Consider the following 20,170-nt stretch of genomic DNA (forward strand, 5'->3'; position numbering starts at 1 on the left):
CCAAACCCTTTTCTGTGCCTTGTCTCGGTTTGCGAGCCAGACTCGGTTTTCTCCGTTTCTTTTCCTGAGGGGAGGGAGAGGTCCCGTAGACCATCTCTCAATGTCCGTAGGCTACATTTGGTGGCCGTAGGCCATTTTGCCCATTTCGGAGTCCGGTTCCCGGTTTTCGGAGCCGTCAGGCCGTGTGCCTCGGTTCGGGACCACCTAACCATCTCCGTTTGCTCTGATTTTTGGCATACATCCTATTTCATCCATTTTGAGGGACACTGAGGGCTGAGAAACCCACTTCGAGGTCAAATACAATTTTCGGTGCTTAACAGCCCATTTCCGGGACCTCGAAATGCGTGTTTTGGCCCCGGAACATTCGTTTTGCAATGGTTTTCGTTCATTTTTGGCAGGTACCTCTGTTTTATCACAGGGAAGGTCACTGAAGGGTGGGAGGCCAGCAATTGTTGCAGCAACCAGTTATCTCTCCTCCGGAGCCTCCCGGCGCCCGTTTTTCCAACTTCCGGGCTAATGTTGAATACCTTAGAGCCAGCGTTGCCAACTTTCAACCACATATCTGTGATCTACACATCTGAGAGGCCCCTAAAAGTTCATGGCCGGCCATTAAGGTCACCTGACCCTTTTGACCCCTTTCTTCCGGGCTAATGTTGAACCCCTTGGACCCTTTTTCTCGAACTTTGAACCACATATCTGTGATCTACACATCTGAGAGGCCCCTAAAAGTTCATGGCCGGCCATTAAGGTCACTTGACCCTTTTGAACCCCTCTTTCCGAGCCACTGTTGAACCCCTTGGGCCCACTTTCTTGGAATTTCAATTACATGGTTGTGTTGTACACACATAGGCCTACCTCCCCAATACCTGGCCGGCCAGAAAAGATGGTTGACCCTTTTGACCCCTAGCCGGCCGGCTAGGGGGTGTGGCCGGCCGGCCACCTCCGGCCAAAGTGAGCGGCCGGCCGTGCTCTCCTCACTGTGCCCCTTCCAGCTGTGAGGCAATATCCCCCAGATATTTTCTGTATCCGGGGGATATTTTGGGAGAGAGTTTTCCTCTCCATTTGACCCCCCTTTTACACCCCCTTTCTTGACCTTATAACCAGCTGAGGACCTTCTTCTAGGGGGTTAGAAAATTTGATCTTAAGAACTCCATAGCCAACTCCATCTTCATCTTCTTCAATTCTTCAAAAACCCTAAGTCCATTAACCTCCATTCCTTCTATACCACCAAACTCTACCACCACTATCTCATTTCCAGCAGCTAGGAAGGGTTCTTGAAGGCCAAAGGAGCAGCAAATCCATCCAAGAAGCAACCAAAGTCTAGATCTTCAAGGGTAAGTTCCACTTTGATCCTTTTGACCCTTTCCTTTGATCTATTTCTAAGCCTCATTTCTTTTTGGTTTCAAGCTTCGGTCCTAACTGAAAAGGACAATATTTTGAGCTCATCATCACTTCTCATTAAGGGCTCAACCTTGTTTGAGCTCTCCATAATATACTTGCTTCATTGACCATGTTGTATGTCATGATTTTGTATGCCTTTTTTGACCTATGAGCAATTTATTTTCGAGCATGTTGTAAACTGATATGAGGCATATTTTGAGCCCCTCTTCAACATTGGAGAAGGGCTCAACATTGTTTGGTGTTTCCATATGTCACTTGTAGTTATATCTCCTATTTAGCCCCATTTTTGCATAAATTAATAGCTCTCTTTGCTTCTGTTTTTGGACCTTGGTCCGAACTGAAAGAGGTCTTATTTTGGCCTATACTTCATGTTTCATTCACACTTTTTTCCTGTTTGGTGATTAGTTTATACACTTCATGTTTTAGCACCTTTTGAGCCTTATTTTGCATCATATTTTTAGCATGTTTGTATACTGATTTTGAGGCTGCCATATACTGTAAATGTTCATATTTTTGGTCCATCTTCAGTGTTGTAGAAGGAAATTTTTCAGTTTGAGCTTTGCTTACACCACTTGCTTCTTTACCCCTCTTTTGGCCCCCATTCTTGCATGCTATGCTTCCCTTACCTATGCTTGCTGTTTGGCCATGTTCATAACTGCGAAAGTGCATCTTTTGGGACTGTCTAGCTTCTGTCTTTGCATTGCATGTCCATGTTGTGCATATTTAGTATGGCTATAGGCCATTTCGGATGCCTAATGTTGTATTTCGGGTCATTTCCTTACATTTCATGTCATTTCACTTCATTTCGGGACTGTTTTCCCCCATATTTTGTTGCTGAAATTCCATTAGCATGCTTACATATCATTTTCCATGTCATTCGCATCATTTTATCATTGCCTCGGTTTGCGTGCCCGCGTGCACGCATTTCGAGGCACTTCATTTTCTGCCATCGGCATCCGATGTGAGTGTGGCTGAGGCTCACTCATGTTGGTGTAAGCCCATTTGTCATTTCCATGTCATTTTATCATTGCCTCGGTTTGCGTGCCCGTGTGCACGCATTTCGAGGCACTTCATTTTCTGCCATCGGCATCTTATGTGAGTGTGGCTGAGGCTCTCTCATGTTAGTATAAGTCCATGTTGCATTTTCCATGTCATTCGCATCGCTTTTGCATCGCCTCGGTTTGCGTGCCCGCGTGCACGCATTTCGAGGCACTTCATTTTCTGCCATCGGCATCCGATGTGAGTGTGGCTGAGGCCCACTTCATGTTGGTATAAGCCCACTTGTCGTTTCCATGCCATTTCATTGCATTTTATCATTGCCTCGGTTTGCGTACCCGTGTGCACGTATTTCGAGGCATCTCATTTTCATCATTCTGTCATTGCCTCGGTTTGCGTGCCCGCGTGCATGCATTTCGAAGCATCTCATTTTCATTGCATTTATCATTGCCTCGGTTTGCGTGCCCGTGTGCACGTACTTCGAGGCATCTCATTTTCATTGTATCTGCTATCGCCTCGGTTTGCGTGCCCGTGGGCACGCATTTCGAGGCATCTCATTTTCATTGCATTTATCATCGCCTCGATTTGCGTGCCCATGTGCACGCACTTCGAGGCATCTCATTTTCACCGTATCTGTCATCGCCTCGGTTTACGTGCCCGTGTGCACGTACTTCGAGGCATCTTATTTTCATTGTATCTGTCGTCGCCGCGGTTTGCGTGCCCGTGTGCACGCATTTCGAGGCACCTCATTTTTAGCACTGTGTATGTTAGGATCGCATCTTAGTTACATTTCATGCATATCATGCATATTGCATCGTGTCCGGAATAGGAGTTAGTCCGGGCACGGGAATCGAGGTACATTTCGTACTCCGAGTGACGGAATGTGTCTCAATTCCCCAGTCACCGACACTCCGGATTATCCATGATGGAGTTAGGTTTTAGCTGTAGTTTCATGTGCATTTATCCTATATTGAGTTGTGCATTTCGACTCCTCGGCCATCATGCCTCGGTATGCACGATTGGTGGCACGAGGATCGAGACATGCATATATTTGTGCAAATACATTGCTATGCCCCTTTCCTGCTCTCTGTTGCAGCAAAACCAGGAATCAGCAACCTTTTGGGGGCTTGGCACGCATTTCAAGAACAGGTGTAAACAGAGGCTAATTGGGGCATTCCGGTGGATTTCCGCGCAAGACAATCCGGACATGCATCATCCATCAGAAGCAAGGCAGTCCCTGGCTTGCACGCCAGTTTCATTTGCTTTCTTAGTTAATTCATTAATTAATTAGGATTTTGTAATATTTTGGACTGTAATATTCTTTTATTCGGGACTGTAATATTGGGACTGTATATTTATTCGGACCCTCTCTGTGAGGGCACAACTGTAGAAGTGTGGGTGAGTGTGATGTATGTCTTCCAACCCCACGTCTTTCTCCTTTTTATTTATCCGCTTATTTTTTATGGTTAGATTAGGGCATATTTTAATTAGCATAAAGTATGACAGCATGTTTGCATCATTCATCTGTATTGCCTGCATCGGGCTCGGCGCATCATACTAACTGCATTGTACTTTCAATACCAAGTTGAATACATGTTAGTTGTAGCATTTCATATGCCATCTTAGAATAGCCGAACCTACTATAGTTGCATTTTGCATGTGTTGCATTAGGCATTTCTGTACACTTAGGATCATGCATGATTTCTAATATAGTTTCTATTTTGGCTTGGAGTACTCGGTGAGTTTTATGCTTTAGCATCCTTGCATGTGTGTGAGTGAATGCCATGATAGTATGCTTACCATGAGGCTATATGCTTATCCGATATATCTGACTGAATGCCTGTGGGTGAAGGTTGGGTTATCTGAATTGGAATAAATCATCAAATGTTTCAAAGCCTACCTGCGGGTAGCAAACCATTTTCAAAAAACGAACATGAAATGTTTTGTTCCAATTCAGGCGATCCAGTCTATATTTATATGCTGTGAGCATCACATAGTAACCTAGGCTAATAACCGGAATAAGAACTCACAATGTTTTCAAAAATTGATATCATGGTTAGTAGAGGCCGGTCTATGACCGGGCGAGCGGGGGTGCTCACGAAGTGACCTTCCCCAATCGTACCCAAGTTCCCGAGCCGAGGCAACTTTGGTGATGACGGACACGTGGCCTTTTGGCACCGAGTCAGGGTTTCCTAAATTTCCCAAAATAAAATATTTAGGTGGCGACTCTGTATCTGGCAAAGCAGTCCATGTTTGGCACTTCTTTCAAAAATCAGTTTTCCTAAAAACGATTTGCCGGATTTGGACTCCTTTGGTTCAGATTAAGAACCGTGACAAACATTGCGAGTCCGAGCTGTAGCGAGGTCCCCCGCGGGCCTGTTACAGTTTCTGGCGACTCTGCTGGGGATTTAGAGAACTTGACTCGAACTCATGATATCTGTTTTTGACTACACTTGTGTGTTTCTTTGCATTGCATTTGCATTGGTGCGCCTAGGACACCGTGTTTGCCATCTGCTATTCCTGAACGGTTTGCCGGAGGCTTGTCTTGTCAAGGCATGACCATAAGGCTGACCGGTTGTGGGCTCTGCCAGTATGGGAACACAAACCCCGGTTTTACCGGGGCACCCTTTTTGACCATTCGACCTAGTGCATATTCGGATCCATAGTGACCATTCCAAATTAGGACAGGTTGCTTACCCGTTTATAGGTTGTTTTGAAACCGCTATGTGCATAGTGAAACCTTAGCTCCTGACAAAATAGGACAGGGAAACCTTACCCCAACATAGGGGTGTTTTGGCTCTCACTTATCTGTTATGTGCTTTAGAGTGCGTCTCTACAGGAATGCATGTATCGGTATATGAGTTTGGGCATCAGGCCTGCGGGCTTCAGTTCAAGTATCGGCAGTATCAGGCCTGCGGGCATCAGATCAGTATATGAGTTTGAGTATCGAGCCTGCGGGCATCAGTTCAGTATTGACAGTATCAGGCCTACGGGCATCAGTTCAGCATTGTCAACATCAGGCCTGCGGGCATCAGTTTTCTATTACGGGTATCAGGCCTGCGGGCGTCAGCCAGTATTTGAGGAATATTTATCTGCGGATATCAGATTCTGTTTTAGGGAACAATGATACAGGGATGATAATCAGTGTTTGAGGACAGTGTATACTTCAGCTTATTGACTGTGTGTTGATTATGCCCGACTATGTGTCTTGCATTTTATTTTAAGCTGTTATGCTGCCCGTTTATCTGTTTATTTATTTCCTTTTCGCTTTATTTATCTTTTGCTAGGTCAGTTTTAGCACGATTGCTTCCGACCCAACAGGCATTCCCCAAGCACCTTGGACGCGCGGTCGTCGGCTCCACCGATCTGAGGATCTAATCGACGGACAGCCAGTGTTCCATTCTTTACCCCCTGTTACAAGAAGGAAACAAAGGAAGCGCAGTACGTCTGAATTGAGAGCACCAGAACAGTGGTATCCCCCACCAGTGGACAGTTGGACTGAGATCCCCCTTGAGACAAATCTGTCAGTAGTTCAGACAAATCAAGACAGTATGACGGCACCAACAGGAATTGAGGAGATGATGCGCCAAATGCAAGAAACTATGCAGGCCATGCAGCAAGATGCCGTTCGCCGGGATGAACTCGCTAAGCAACAGTCTGAAATTATGACCCATCAGGCTGAGCTGATTACCAGACTGCAACAGCAGAATGAGGCATCTGCTTCGCAACAAGTCCCTCCCCCGGCAAGGGCCCCATTACCCGAGAAGGCTCCTGTTATTCAAGACGTCCCTCCCAACACCCCGAATACTGTACCGGCTGTCCAAATTTTGCAAGAGGACACAAGTCTTCCAACGGGGCCTGTCCCGCCCCCAATTCCACCACAACTGTCCAAGGCTCATACATCCAATCACCCGGACTCTCCATCCGAGGACGAGGTTGATCCTACGGCTCTGAAATTGAGCAAACTGGAGAAGCTTTTCAAAAAATCCCAAGGGGCTAAGGCTATGCCGGATATCGGAGATGGATATACCGAGGAGGCCGTGACGCTCCCCGATAGATTCAAAATGCCACAAATAGACCGTTTTGACGGGACTGGTGACCCCATGGTTCATATCCGACTGTTTGCGGATGTCTTGCGGCCAATGGGCCTCACACGACAACAGAAGCTCTCATTATTCGGCCGAACCCTGTCGGGTGTGGCCTCCCATTGGTACGCAAGATTATCGGATGAGGTAAAGAAGAACTGGGATGAGATGGCCGAGGCCTTTGTCACACAATATTCCTATAATACTCAGATCGAGATCACAACTCGTGATCTTGAAACGACGAGGCAAGAGCCTAAGGAATCCTTCTCGGACTTTGTGGTCCGATGGAGAGCGAAGGCGTCGACGATGACTCTAAGACCCACTGACAAGGATCAAATTCGGATGATTGTGCGCAATCTCCACCCCAAGTTAATGCAAAGAATGATTGTGGTCCCCTTCCCTACTTTCGCAGATTTACATGATATGGGGGTGCAAATAGAAGATGCTATGAGGCAAGGACTGCTTGACCAGGACAGAGAACAACCGAGGAGGACCTTCAATCGCAACAACAACGCAGGCCCGAGCGGCGCTGCAAATACGAGAGCCTCGGAAGTTGGTATGGTCACCACCACTCCCCCTCCCCCTCCAAGACCCACGACTGCCACACCATTCTCCGGCGCGTCCGGAAGCAACTCACAAAACAGCCGATTCCAACCCCGAGGCCAAAGAACCTTTACTCCACTATATATGCCTCTGACCAAGGTTCTCGGAATACTGATCAGGAAAAACCATTTGAAACCCCTGGAACCCAAGCCATTACCAAATCCACTCCCTCCCTCCTTTGACTCATCGAAATACTGCGCTTATCACCAACAACACGGTCACGACACCGACCGTTGTTTCAGATTACGTCATGAGGTCCAGGATCTTATTGACAAACAGGTGATCGCACCCCCAGACAAACCCAATGTCACAACCAACCCTCTCCCACCACATAACCAACCTCCCCCTCCCAACAGAATTAATTTCATCCAGACTGGGGTCGTGTCTTACGATCCTAGCATCTATATTACGCCCACCCACCTACCCAAGCCGGAGGTGCTCCTCCCCGCTTGCACTGACCTTTTGTGCATGGTGGACGTCTCCAAAACCCAATCGGAGCCGGTGGTGGTGACCATCGAAGACAAGGCAGGGCAGATTTTAGGAAAGAATGAGTCTGTTAAATCTGGGACTGGGCAGAATTTTGCTGAGGGAGCTTATGATCCGAGCAGGCACATCCTATCAACGAGCCGAAGTGGGCTAATTGTAGAATTTCCCGAGACAGGAGAATTGTGCATGATCCGAGAGGATGGATCTAGGCTATGGGCAGATGAGCCGACAACCATAGAAGAGGACTTTGCTAACTTGCAATTTCGCGATGATCAGGAGTTGGAGGACGCGTCCATTAACTGGAATGATTATGAGGGATCAGAGGGGGCCACTGGATGGCTTGAAGATCAACCGGATGCAGTGGGGGAAGCCCAACCAGAACAGAGCCCGGCAGGGGCAGAAACATCATTTGTGGCCGGAACGGCCGAAAATCAAGTTGTACCGCCGGAGAGCGCCGGTGTTAAGAATTCCGCTCAGGACATGGGCATTACGGATGTGGGAACTGTTGAACAAACAACTGTACTGACGCAGTTGGAACAAGCAAAGTTTGAGGAAGCTGAGAGAGCCAGAAAGGCGAAGGGCCCTGAGGGGACCGGAAGTGCTGTGTGCACAAAGACAGACAACGCTGCGAGCATTTGGACAGAGAGCACTGAAAGTGCGAGTAGACTGGAGCCGGACAGATGTCTGTTGGCTGCCAGCGGAATGTGGTGGGAAGATGACGATTTGTGTCTTGCCCACACCGATGAAGACTGGGGAAATGGCCAACCAGATGATACTTGGTATCTTGATGAAGTGGACCACATGACAAGAAGTGGGCGGTACTTCAAGCCCCCACACTTAGACCAACCCGAAGCATTCGGGAAAGACAGAGAAGTAGAGAGACAAAAGGAGAAGCAGATTGAAGACGAGGCTGTGTTGAAACAATTAAAGAAAATACAAGCAGACATCTCCATCTGGGGACTGCTAATGGCATCACGAGTGCACAGGGAAGCTGTCCTATCTGCCATGGACAAGTCGAAACTTTCTATAGACACCACGCCTGAACAGCTGGTTGGGCTGGTTTTTCCGGGAGGAGGTTCCCCGGCATTAACTTTTTCAGACAAGGAGCTACCGCCTGAGGGCGTAAATCATAATAAGCCTCTCTACATCTCTGTGGAATGTAGAGATAAGTGGATACCGGTGGTACTTGTTGATACCGGGTCTGCGATTAATGTCTGCCCAACCAGAACGGCATATGCAATCGGGTTAAAACCCGCGGACTTCATCCCAACCACCCAAGTGATCAGAGCATATGACAATACCAGCAGAGAAGTGATGGGGACTGTTAAAATTCAAACTAAGGTTGGTCCAGGACAACACAGCATCGAATTTCATATCCTGGACGTTCCCGCAACCTTTAACTTACTATTGGGGCGACCGTGGTTGCACCAGGTCAAAGCAGTCTCTTCCACCCTACATCAAATGCTGAAATACCCTCACGGGAAAGGGGTAGCGGTCGTTTTTGGGAATTCATCAATCCATCCGCCGCCGGAAGTGTCTACACCCGTCTTAGAAATCGAGCACGGCACGGAGGATGTATTTTTGTCGGGGTTCACTTTGGCCGAGGCTCAAGTGGTGCAGAATGTCATGGCTGCAAATGAGGGCATGTATGTCAGTGCACAATCTATCTACCTCATGAACAAGCTAAAACATACCCCTGGGATGGGATTAGGGAGAAGTGGCCGGAAAGGCGTCTCAGTGTTGGCCGAAGTGCCGCACAATCCTCACGCCTTTGGACTGGGTTATCTGCCCACCAAGGAGGATTGGGTGAGGAAAGGAAAAGAAATGGCCGGAAGGGCCAGGGCAAAGAAGGCCGGGAAGCCATTTGATTTAATGCACAGGCCCATCTGGGGTACCCTAAACGGACGTTTCGTCCGGGAGGGGGAAGATTTTCCATTCTGCGGCTTCCCGGAGCCATGGCTAAACGCGAAGGGGGAGCGCGTGCCTGGTTTTGAAATCTTCTTCGACATACAACTATCTGGGGATGACGTTGCCGAAGCGCAGACAGACCTACCAACTGAGACTGAGCAGTGTGAAGCAGTGGATCCTGAGAGTACAGAGATGGAAATGGGGGTAGCACTGGCGAGTCTACTATCAGATCCTCCGATCGGCCAAGAGTGCTCGGGGGATAACTCTTCGGTTTCTGTGATTGGAGATGAAATAGCTGCGGGCTTTCCAGCGTCGATCTTGGATGCATCTATCGCACCTTCTCTCATCTGGCAATATGAAGAAGGCTTTTTATCTAGCAGTTCCGGGTCAGGTAGTGAGCCGGAATCTGATTCTACCGAATCTTCTGCGTCGGAATCAGATTCCAGCTCGACTGAGTCTGAGTCCGGTATTCCTGGGGGTGATAACCCGGATACCACAGTCCTGTCTAGGTCGTCTTTTTCATTTTCTTTTGAGTCTGTTGTAACAGAGGAATCTGACGGCTTGGAAGTATTTAATGAGAATGATGTGGATGTGGTTTCCGAGTATTTTTCTGTGCCTTTGATTTATTGCTTAAATCAGGATTTTCAAAATTTTGATGAAAATAGCGAGGAAGAAATTCCTCCAGTTTTGCAACGATTAATTGATCAAGAGCAAGAAAGATTTGTTAAACCTTTAATCGATGAAATCACTTCTGTGAATATTGGTACTGAGAAGGACCCGCGGCTGGTCCAGATCGGGTCCACGTTGTCTTCAGAGGAGTGCGAGCGCTTAGTCGCTTTATTAAAGGATTTCAAAGATGTTTTCGAGTGGTCCTATGAAGACATGCCTGGAATCGATCCTGAGATTGTACAGCACCGGATCCCTCTTGATCCAGAGGCCCGCCCTGTCAAACAGAAACTCAGAAGGATTCGCCCGGACTGGGCCCTCAAGATTAAGGAAGAGGTCACCAAACAAATTGACGCAGGGTTCCTGTTGGTGTCTGAATATCCAACTTGGTTGGCCAACATAGTCCCGGTGCCAAAGAAGGACGGCAGAATTCGGGTCTGTGTAGACTTCAGGGATTTGAACAAGGCCAGTCCGAAGGACGACTTCCCCTTGCCGCACATCGATGAATTGGTGGATTTCACGGCAGGACACGCCTTGCTTTCGTTTATGGATGGTTTCTCAGGCTACAATCAGATAGTAATGGCACCCGAAGACCGAGAGAAGACTGCGTTCACTACCCCGTGGGGGACATATTGTTATCGAGTGATGCCATTCGGTTTGAAAAATGCTGGAGCTACATATCAACGGGCAGCAACTACAATATTACATGATATGATCCATAAGGAGGTCGAAGTGTACGTGGACGACATGATTGTCAAGTCCAAAGATAGAGAGGGCCACTACACCGCCTTACAAAAATTCTTTCAGAGGATCAAAGAGTTTCGGCTGCGACTGAACCCCCAGAAATGCACGTTTGGTGTTACAGCAGGGAAGATGTTAGGGTTTCTGATCACACAAAGGGGCATCGAGGTCGACCCTTCCAAAATCAAGGCCATCTTAGAAATGCCACCACCAAGGACTGAAAAGGAGGTGCGAGGCTTTCTAGGTAAAGTGCAATTCATAAGGCGGTTTATTTCTAAACTAACCTTGACTTGTGAACCACTTTTTGGTCTCCTGAAGAAAGGAAAGAAATTCCAATGGGACGGCCGATGTCAAGTAGCTTTTGAGCAGATTAAAGAATATCTACAGAACCCACCCGTGTTGTCACCGCCAGAACCTGGGAGACCGTTGATACTGTACCTTTCGGTAACTGAGACTACCATGGGCTGCATGCTCGCGCAGGGGTCAGAAGACAAAGTGGAAAGGGCCATATACTATCTGAGCAAAAAGATGCTGGATTACGAGACCCGCTATACACCGCTGGAGAAGGCTTGTTTGGCCTTGGTATGGGCAACCAGGAAGCTGCGGCACTACCTGTTAGCCCACTCTGTAATGTTGGTTTCGCGTTTGGATCCCATCAAATATCTTTTCGAGAAACCAGCACTTACAGGTAGGCTAGCTCGTTGGCTGCTGTTGCTCTCCGAATTTGATTTGAAGTATGTGACGCGCAAGTCAGTAAAAGGCAGAGCGGTAGCGGAGTTCCTTGCCGACCACCCGGTTGAGGGGGATGAAGCGGTTGAGTATCTATTCCCAGATGAAGCCATTCTGCACGTCGAAGATGAAACTTGGACAATGTACTTTGACGGAGCGTCAAACCAGTATGGGTATGGGATAGGGGTGTTGCTGATAGCGCCTGATGATTCCCGTATTCCTTTAGCATTCAAGCTCCGGTTCAAAGTTTCCAACAATGAAGCAGAGTATGAGGCATGTATTGCTGGCCTAGAAGCAGCCCTAGAACTAGGGGCGAGACGAGTGGACGTCATTGGGGACTCGAACCTCGTTGTGTCTCAAGCAAAAGGAGATTGGAAGGTCAAAGAGGAAAGGATGATAACCTACCACCAAACCTTGGATTTGTTAATTCCTCGGTTTGAGAAGCTAAATTTCACCCACCTCGTAAGAGAGAACAACAGGTTTGCAGATTCATTAGCAACTCTATCTTCTATGATAGACATCCCGTCCGGAGTCCGGATGCGTCCAGTCATTATTGATCAGAAGTTTGCGCCAGCGTACGAGTCGATTTCCGCCATAGATGAGGTTCAAGACGGCAACCCCTGGTACTACGACATCTGGAACTTCTTGGAAAAGGAGATATATCCACTAGGGGCAAATGCCAAGGATAAGAGGGCTGTCAGAAGAATGGCTGCTCAGTTCGTTATCTGCGGGGGAAAGCTGTACAAAAGGAGTCATCTGGGAATGCATAAGCTCTGCGTAGAAGCCGAAGAGTCAAAACGCCTGATGGAAGCCATCCATGGGGGGGAGTGCGGTGCACACATGAATGGAGTAATGCTGGCCAGAAAGATCCTCAGACAGGGCTACTACTGGTCAACCATGGAGGAGGATTGCATTGGTTTTGTTCGGCGATGCCACAAATGTCAAATTCATGCAAATCGCATGAACATCCCACCGTCAAAACTATACAACATGACTTCGCCGTGGCCTTTTTCAGTCTGGGGAATTGATGTGATCGGAGCTGTTACCCCGAAGGGGTCAAACGGGCATGAGTTTATCCTGGTAGCGATAGATTATTTTACAAAGTGGGTCGAGGCCCAATCATACGCAGTGTTGAAGGCGTCGCATGTCGCAAAGTTCATCAGGAACAACATCATCTGTCGCTACGGGGTGCCAAACGAAATAATTTCAGACAATGGTTCCCACTTCAAGAAAGAAGTGATAGACTTGTTGGAGAAATACAATGTGGCTTTCCATAAGTCCTCTACATACAGGCCGCAGACCAACGGAGCGGTTGAGGCCGCCAACAAGAATATCAAGCATATACTACAGAAGATGGTGGAAACCTATCGAGATTGGCCAGACAAGCTGCCATTTGCTCTGTGGGGCTACAGGACTTCAATCAGAACTTCTACTGGAGCAACTCCATATTCATTGGTCTATGGAATGGAGGCTGTTCTACCCATTGAAATTGAGGTCCCATCATTACGAGTATTGGCTGAATGCCAGATAGCCGAAGCAGATTGGCAGCAAAGCAGATTCGAAGAACTCATGCTTTTTGATGAAAGAAGACTGAAAGCACTGTACCACATCCAAGGCTATCAACGCAGAATTGCCCGGGCTTTCAACAAGAAGGTTAAGTCCAGGAATCTGAAAGAGGGAGATTTGGTGCTCAAAGACAACCGAGCTCCCATCCACGACCCAAGGGGCAAGTTCAAACCCAATTGGACTGGTCCTTATATCATCAAAGCTATCTGGTCAGGTGGGGCTGTGGTTCTGATGGATCTAGATGGCTTGGAGTTCTCACAACCGATCAATATGGACAAGTTGAAGAAATACTATCCTTGAGAGGCTCGCTAGGCCGAAAACCCGAAAGGGCGACCTAGGCAAGATTCAGGGCACAAAAAATTAGAAAACATAAAAACTGAGCTCGCAAGGTTGAAAACCCGCAAAGGGCGGCCTTGGCAAAAGTTAGAGCGCAAAAGGAGAGTGAAAATACTCGAGCGAACCCAAGCCTGAACTACGTAAGACTTGATTCCCATCTTTGGGATACGTAGGCAGCTTCGTCTTGAAGTTCAGTCATAAACTTTTCCCCGATCAACTTTGTCCAATTCGATCATCTCAGTCATCTTTATCTATCAGCGTTTACCGTGATCTCCGGTACAGTGCTGTTCAAACTAGGGGCAACTTTCCGTTGCCGCGACGGTGCAGAGTTACTCAGACAAGGGGCAACTTTCCGTTGCTTTGGAGTGCCGCATTGTTCTTCAGACTAGGGGCAACTTTCCAGTTGCAAGGATCTGGGGTTGTGTATCTCAGTGACAGATTTTCGGCATGTCCAGTTCTGATCCACATCGAAAATGGTTTTGAAAAGTTTTAATAAAAGTTGACTTTGTTCAAATCAATCTTTTTATGACTTAGACCATTTTTTGGACCAAAAGTGGAAAATTTTCAGTACCATAACTTTCAATTTCATTGATTTCAAAATAGAGTTCTCCTGCTCTTGCATTACAATCGAGGTTGCTTTTTAGTACAATCATAAAGAAAACTTGAAAATACTAATAAGCAATAAATTTGGGGCATAGTTGAATCAAGTATCTCTGTGTCCCACTCCAGAGTTGGACGGGATATCTGATGCCAAGCTGGGCCCAACTTGTACCTCCTTTTTTGAGCCAATCCACATATTCATCTAACAAAGCGCAACTGAAGGTTGAAACAGGGGCCAGAAACTCTCTAGTCCTCCATGCCGTGGCATGTCTCTGGCCGGCCAGCTCCCATGGATGACTGGCAATGTTGCAGTGTGTCCCCTCGGCCTTGTCTTGCTCTTCGAAGGAGAACTCCAAGCATTACCATACAACAGGAGAGCCGAAGGCCTTCATTTCAGACGCGTTCCGATGCCCAGATCGTCAGAAGTACACCTTTTGTTTTTGAGCTTTTTGCTTATCGAGTTGTTGTACTTTGTTTATCAGTTGTTTGTCGAGCGGACGTGTTTTGTGTTTTGAGTCCTTGCTCTCTGTTTAAGCAAATTTTGTTAAAGTCTTGTTTGTTTGCATTGTTGCTTTTTGCTTATCGAGTTGTAAACTTGCTAAAGATTCTGTTATATCTTAGTAAGTTGGGTTGTTTAGTTTGTTGCGTCGGTTCACTACCTGATTTGGTGATTACAATGCGCATTACCATTCAAATTCATTTCTTGTGCAAAACAAATTGATGCGATACGATACTAAAAGTTCAAAATACAAACACCTTTTCAAAAGCTATTTCATTTCATCATGCTTTACAACGAACAAAAGGTACAGGTTTTACAAAAACAAAACTGCCTAACAATGTGCAAAGTGCTACAAACTACTAGTAAAAAGAAAAATAAAGCATGGAAATAACAACATCAAAATCCTCGGGAACGGGAACGAGAAGCCCGCCTGGTCCTCTTTTGTGGAACAACCTCCACACCATCATCAGAGTCGGAGCTGTCGTCCTCAGGATCCTCCTCAGCCTCGCCTCTGTTCCCCGAGCCAAAACCGGAGCCTCCCTCCTCGACAGATGTCTCGAACTGACGGTCGGTAGCCTCCTCCTCCTCCTCCTCATCAGACTCCACCTCCACAACATGAGCCCTGCGTCTGCGGACAGGCCCCCCTCGAGCTCCTCGAAATGGCCTAGATGGCCCGGCTCCTCGGGAAGGCCGAGATGACCCCTCCCCCTGATAAGGCCCGGATGGCCCAGCTCCCTGATAAGGCCCAGATGGCCCAGCTCCCCAATGAGGCCCAGGTGGCCTGGTCTGTGGCTGACCGGACCATGAAGGCATCTGAAAACAAAGAGTTCAATTCAAATACATCAGTCCGAATATATACATCAGATGCAGATACAAGCAAAAGCTACGTAAAGTGGGTGCATGTAAATATAGTGTACAAGTGAGGTGTGTGTCAGATGTGCTCTACACAAGTAGTCTATCGATGCAGTAGAAATCAGCATGTCATCAGAAGTATGATAAATGCCAAAAAATTGAAGGGTACCTGAATGCCCGCGACAGACAACTGTGCCTCCCTGCGTAGGACCATGCCCTCGAGTGTGGCCACCAGCTCAACCATCTCCTCCATGTACCCTCGCGATGGCTGCAAAAATGAGTTCATAATCATCAGTGAACAAATGAGTATCTAAACATCTGAAATGATGAATGACGAAAGTGGAGCATACCGGCGGTGAGTCCGGATCAATGGCATATCGATCACTGGGCATCCGAGGCTCTAGTGGAACTGGAATCGGAGAGCTAGTCCCATACTGCCACGCCATCAACTCAGTAGGCATATCTGGCCATCCCAGATGAGGATGAATCGACGGGTTCGGAGGAAACGGTCTACTCCCACCTCTAGATGCGCCAGCCCTGCTAGAAGAAGGGATGTCTGTAGCCCGAGCCTGAGCCTGATCCGAGGATGACATACCGGCAGGTCTCATCATCGGAATACGAGCTTCTGTCAATGGAGGCATCAAATATATGTGACGATAGGTGGCGTAGTCCCCCTCCGCAACATATAACAAAGCATCGCTGCCTAGCATGGCGCCGACTACCTCTGAGTAAGAGAGCCCGCCAGCGGTCCGCATACTAGCCGGAGGTACCGCGGGAACATCCTGGGAAAGATACCCCCGTACCTGGCACAGAAAGCGCTCCCCCAGGAACCAGACTCTGCCGACTGGCCCTTCGAGCAGGACCCTATACCGGGAGATGCCTGATGCTCCGGTATACTGAAGTAAGAGATCATCACCCAGAGGTGCCCAAGGCTGCCAAGTAATCTGCGGATGATAAATGTATAAACCAATCAGAAAACGAGAATATACAGAGCAAATCAAAGATGAAAATGAAAAGAACTGAAAGTTCTGAAATACCTCTGAGTGTCGCACAGTGTCGAAGTACTGTCGCAGGCGAACCAGGGTCTCTCGAGGCCTCGCCCGGTGCGGGCCCTCAAAAATCAATGAATATGGGGTCACGGGAATCCCCACCACCTCCAGCACTGGGGCTAACGATGGGAAATATACATAAGCCCATAACTGAGAAGAGCAGTGCAGAATGTAAATACGAAATGCTGAGAGCAAAATGCAGACTGTAAAAGTACGATGTGTGTGCAATGTACAAGTAATGAAGAGCAGAAATGTAAATCGAGGGGACAGAAAGTACCTCCCAAGCTCTCCAGTAGCCGCCAAGCAAATCGCCCCGCCCGCGGGAGGTCGCGCTCATGTAAAAGTAGAGGGTAGCCAGGCCAGCGCCACCCCAATCATATCTACTGACCTGTGATAGGTCGACTAGAGCGCTCAACAGATATAGCCCAATGGTGTTCCCTCTGTCGGCGAACAGGGTAGTCCCGAAGAGGAACATCAGGAAGCCACGAGTATACTGCTCTGTCTCCTCAGGAGTCTCGGGCATCATCTCAGCCCGCCGAAAATGGGAGGAAAACCAAGTATAGCGGACTCTCCCAGAGACCCTGTCAACAGGTGGGCGAGCCCCCAACAAATACATCCAGGCGGCCTCCCACTCGCCCATATCCTCATCGTATGGGATGGCCCAACCTCCGACATCAAGGCCGGTCAATACAGCAAAATCAAAAGGGGTCATAGTCATGTCCCCGGTAGCAGAGAAATGAAAGGAATTAGTGGTGTCCCACCATCTCTCTACCAAAGCTGCCATCAAGGTCCTCCTGGCAGGACAGCGTGACAACCCGGCGCAGAAGGGCCCAAACCCTGCCAAGTCTACCAAACCCCTGACGCCCTCCGGGAGCTCAGCATACCAATCCCGTGCCATGGTAGAACCATACCCTCGCACACTGCGGGAACCACCCTGCATTCAGAATGAATATATGTGTCAATAATGAAATAAATGGGCTGTGTGCCAACAAGATGAAATGGGCTGTGTGCCGACGAAGTAAAATAAACTACATGCAAATTCTATCTACCTGGGCTGCGTGTTCAGAGAATTTGAATTTTGGGCTGCGTGTTCAACTTTCAGTTAATTTGTGGGCTGCGTGTTCACTATCTACCTGGGCTGCGTGTTCAGAGAATTTGAATTTTGGGCTGCGTGTTCAACTTTCAGTTAATTTGTGGGCTGCGTGTTCACTATCTACCTGGGCTGCGTGTTCAGAGAATTTGAATTTTGGGCTGCGTGTTCAACTTTCAGTTAATTTGTGGGCTGCGTGTTCACTATCTATCTGGGCTGCGTGTTCAGAGAATTTGAATTTTAGGCTGCGTGTTCAATTTTCAGTTTATTTGTGGGCTGCGTGTTCACTATCCACCTGGGCTGCGTGTTCAGAGAATTTGAATTTTGGGCTGTGTGTTCAATTTTCGGTTTATTTGTGGGCTGCGTGTTCACTATCTACCTGGGCTGCGTGTTCAGAGAATTTGAATTTTGGGCTGCGTGTTCAACTTTCAGTTAATTTGTGGGCTGCGTGTTCACTATCTACCTGGGCTGCGTGTTCAGAGAATTTGAATTTTGGGCTGCGTGTTCAATTTTCAGTTTATTTGTGGGCTGCGTGTTCACTATCTACCTGGGCTGCGTGTTCAGAGAATTTGAATTTTGGGCTGCGTGTTCAATTTTCAGTTAATTTGTGGGCTGCGTGTTCACTATCTACCTGGGCTGCGTGTTCAGAGAATTTGAATTTTGGGCTGCGTGTTCAATTTTCAGTTTATTTGTGGGCTGCGTGTTCACTATCCACCTGGGCTGCGTGTTCAGAGAATTTGAATTTTGGGCTGTGTGTTCAATTTTCGGTTTATTTGTGGGCTGCATGTTCACTATCTACCTGGGCTGCGTGTTCAGAGAATTTGAATTTTGGGCTGCGTGTTCAACTTTCAGTTAATTGTGGGCTGCGTGTTCACTATCTACCTGGGCTGCGTGTTCAGAGAATTTTTGAATTTTGGGCTGCGTGTTCAACTTTCAGTTAATTGTGGGCTGCGTGTTCACTATCTATCTGGGCTGCGTGTTCAGAAAATTTAAAGTGTGGGCTGTGTGTTCACTTTCGAATTCGGGCTGTGTGTTCGACAAATCAGTGTTTGAGCCGTGTGTTCTAAAGTGTGGGCTGTGTGTTCGCAATTAATTAATGAGCCGAGTGTTCAGAAATTCAAGTGTTGAAACTACATGCTCAAAGATGTAAGGAAAGTACTATGTCACAAGCTAAATGTTTAAGCATGGCAAGGGTGCGAAATGTAAAAAAAACAGAAGATGAGGTAAATACCTCTCGGGCCTCGTGAGAGAGATGCTGCTCCGGCTCTCTGAGAAGCAGATCCGCAGGTGCTCTCTCGTCGAAACTGGTAAAATGACGGAAAACGGCACGTGGAAGAACGTGTACTGGTGGACGATACCTCCCGGGAATAAAAGGGCGAGTCCTCGGAGGTAGGGTCATGGGATCGAAGTCATCACCGGCACCTGAAAAGCCTCCACCGTGGGGAGAATTGCCCGCCATGTTCAAGAATCTGCAAAAGGGAAGCAAAAATGAGCAAAATGCGCAAAAATTGGAAAAGTCAACAAAAGTCAACTCTCGAAAAATAAAAAGTCAACAAAAGTCAACTCCCGAGAAAATATTCTAAATATTAAGATGAACTTACCTCAAGTGTTGAAAATGCAAAAAGAAGCTCCGAAGCCGGAATTTAATCGCTCCAAAGTGTTTAAAACTAAGTGTTTTTACGAAAACAATTTGCGCGAGGCGTTGGAAAATGCGCGTAAAACTCAAAACTGGAGAGAAAAGCGTTGAAAGAGGCAAGGAATGAAATGGGGTTCGGCTGCTATTTATAGGCTTCAAGCCTTGGATGAAATGCATGCAAAAAGGAGGCAAAAAGACGAAAATACCCCTGGGAAAAGGGCACGGCCGGCCGGCCTCTAAAAATAGCTGGCCAGCCATCTGCTTTTTGCAGAAATGGCCGGCCAGCCATTAGCTTTTTTAGAAAACGGTTGGACACCCCCCCTTGGGAAGATAAACGGCCGGCCATGCTCCCCACATACTCACCTAGCTCTCTGCAAATTTTGAGGAAGATCGGAGTTCCCGGGACCTGAAAAAGTTCAAGAAACGTACACTTCCGGCCGCAAAATTGCTCCGTCCGGACTTCGGTTTCAAGTTCTGATGTGTGTCTCATCATCATCCATCGAAATCAACGTGTATCCTTTTTTGAATGGGTTATAACCTTTCAGAGAAGTGGATCAGAGGTCGTGATCAAGTTACTTTCGCCGAAACACGCGTTTCCGTACTCGTTGTTTCATGACAAATGAACACCCTGTTTCATGCTCGTTTTGTACTATCTTGCATCCTCATAGACATACTCGCATTGTCATGTACATTTCTCGATATTTGTATACCTCTGTGTTTGAGCATGCGTCGTCACACATATCTCATTCTTGCATTACGATGCATCCACTCACCAACACTGCGTGTGTCAAACTTTCGAAATCACATTGAATATATGTTGTTAGCATATTGTGCTTGTTGCAATTTCTCTCTCTTGCAGGCACGATATTGTATGTACGGTTCAATTGAGGCTGGTGCGACCAGACGAATCACGCAGGTATTGTATCT

At 47.5% G+C, this 20,170-nt stretch overlaps 1 protein-coding gene across 1 annotated transcript; it reads right to left on the reverse strand.

Moving 5' to 3' along the window:
* Positions 1 to 16,186: 16,186 nt before the first annotated feature.
* LOC145793299 (protein MAINTENANCE OF MERISTEMS-like) lies at positions 16,187 to 19,234 on the reverse strand. The gene is made up of 5 exons (XM_082876092.1): positions 18,839 to 19,234; positions 16,795 to 17,451; positions 16,506 to 16,667; positions 16,222 to 16,412; positions 16,187 to 16,190 (listed from the first exon to the last, which is right to left on the reverse strand). Exons 1-5 carry the CDS (start codon positions 19,064 to 19,066, stop codon positions 16,187 to 16,189), a joined length of 1,242 nt encoding a protein of 413 aa, XP_082732218.1. The 5' UTR covers positions 19,067 to 19,234.
* Between the last annotated feature and the right edge of the window lie 936 nt (positions 19,235 to 20,170).

Source organism: Camellia sinensis, chromosome 6 (assembly GCF_055761805.1).
Source record: "Camellia sinensis isolate YWXY chromosome 6, ASM5576180v1, whole genome shotgun sequence".
In the NCBI taxonomy this organism is placed as follows: Eukaryota; Viridiplantae; Streptophyta; class Magnoliopsida; order Ericales; family Theaceae; genus Camellia; species Camellia sinensis.

Bases quoted from the DNA above. Each gene is read 5' to 3' on its own strand.
- LOC145793299 (XM_082876092.1), bottom strand. From the start codon at position 19,066: ATGGCGGGCAATTCTCCCCACGGTGGAGGCTTTTCAGGTGCCGGTGAT. The intron at 16,668-16,794 runs GTACTTTCTGTC...TGCTCTTCTCAG, and splicing joins GCTACTGGAGAGCTTGGGAG to TTATGGGCTTATGTATATTT. The intron at 16,413-16,505 runs GTATTTCAGAAC...TATCATCCGCAG, and splicing joins ACACTGTGCGACACTCAGAG to ATTACTTGGCAGCCTTGGGC.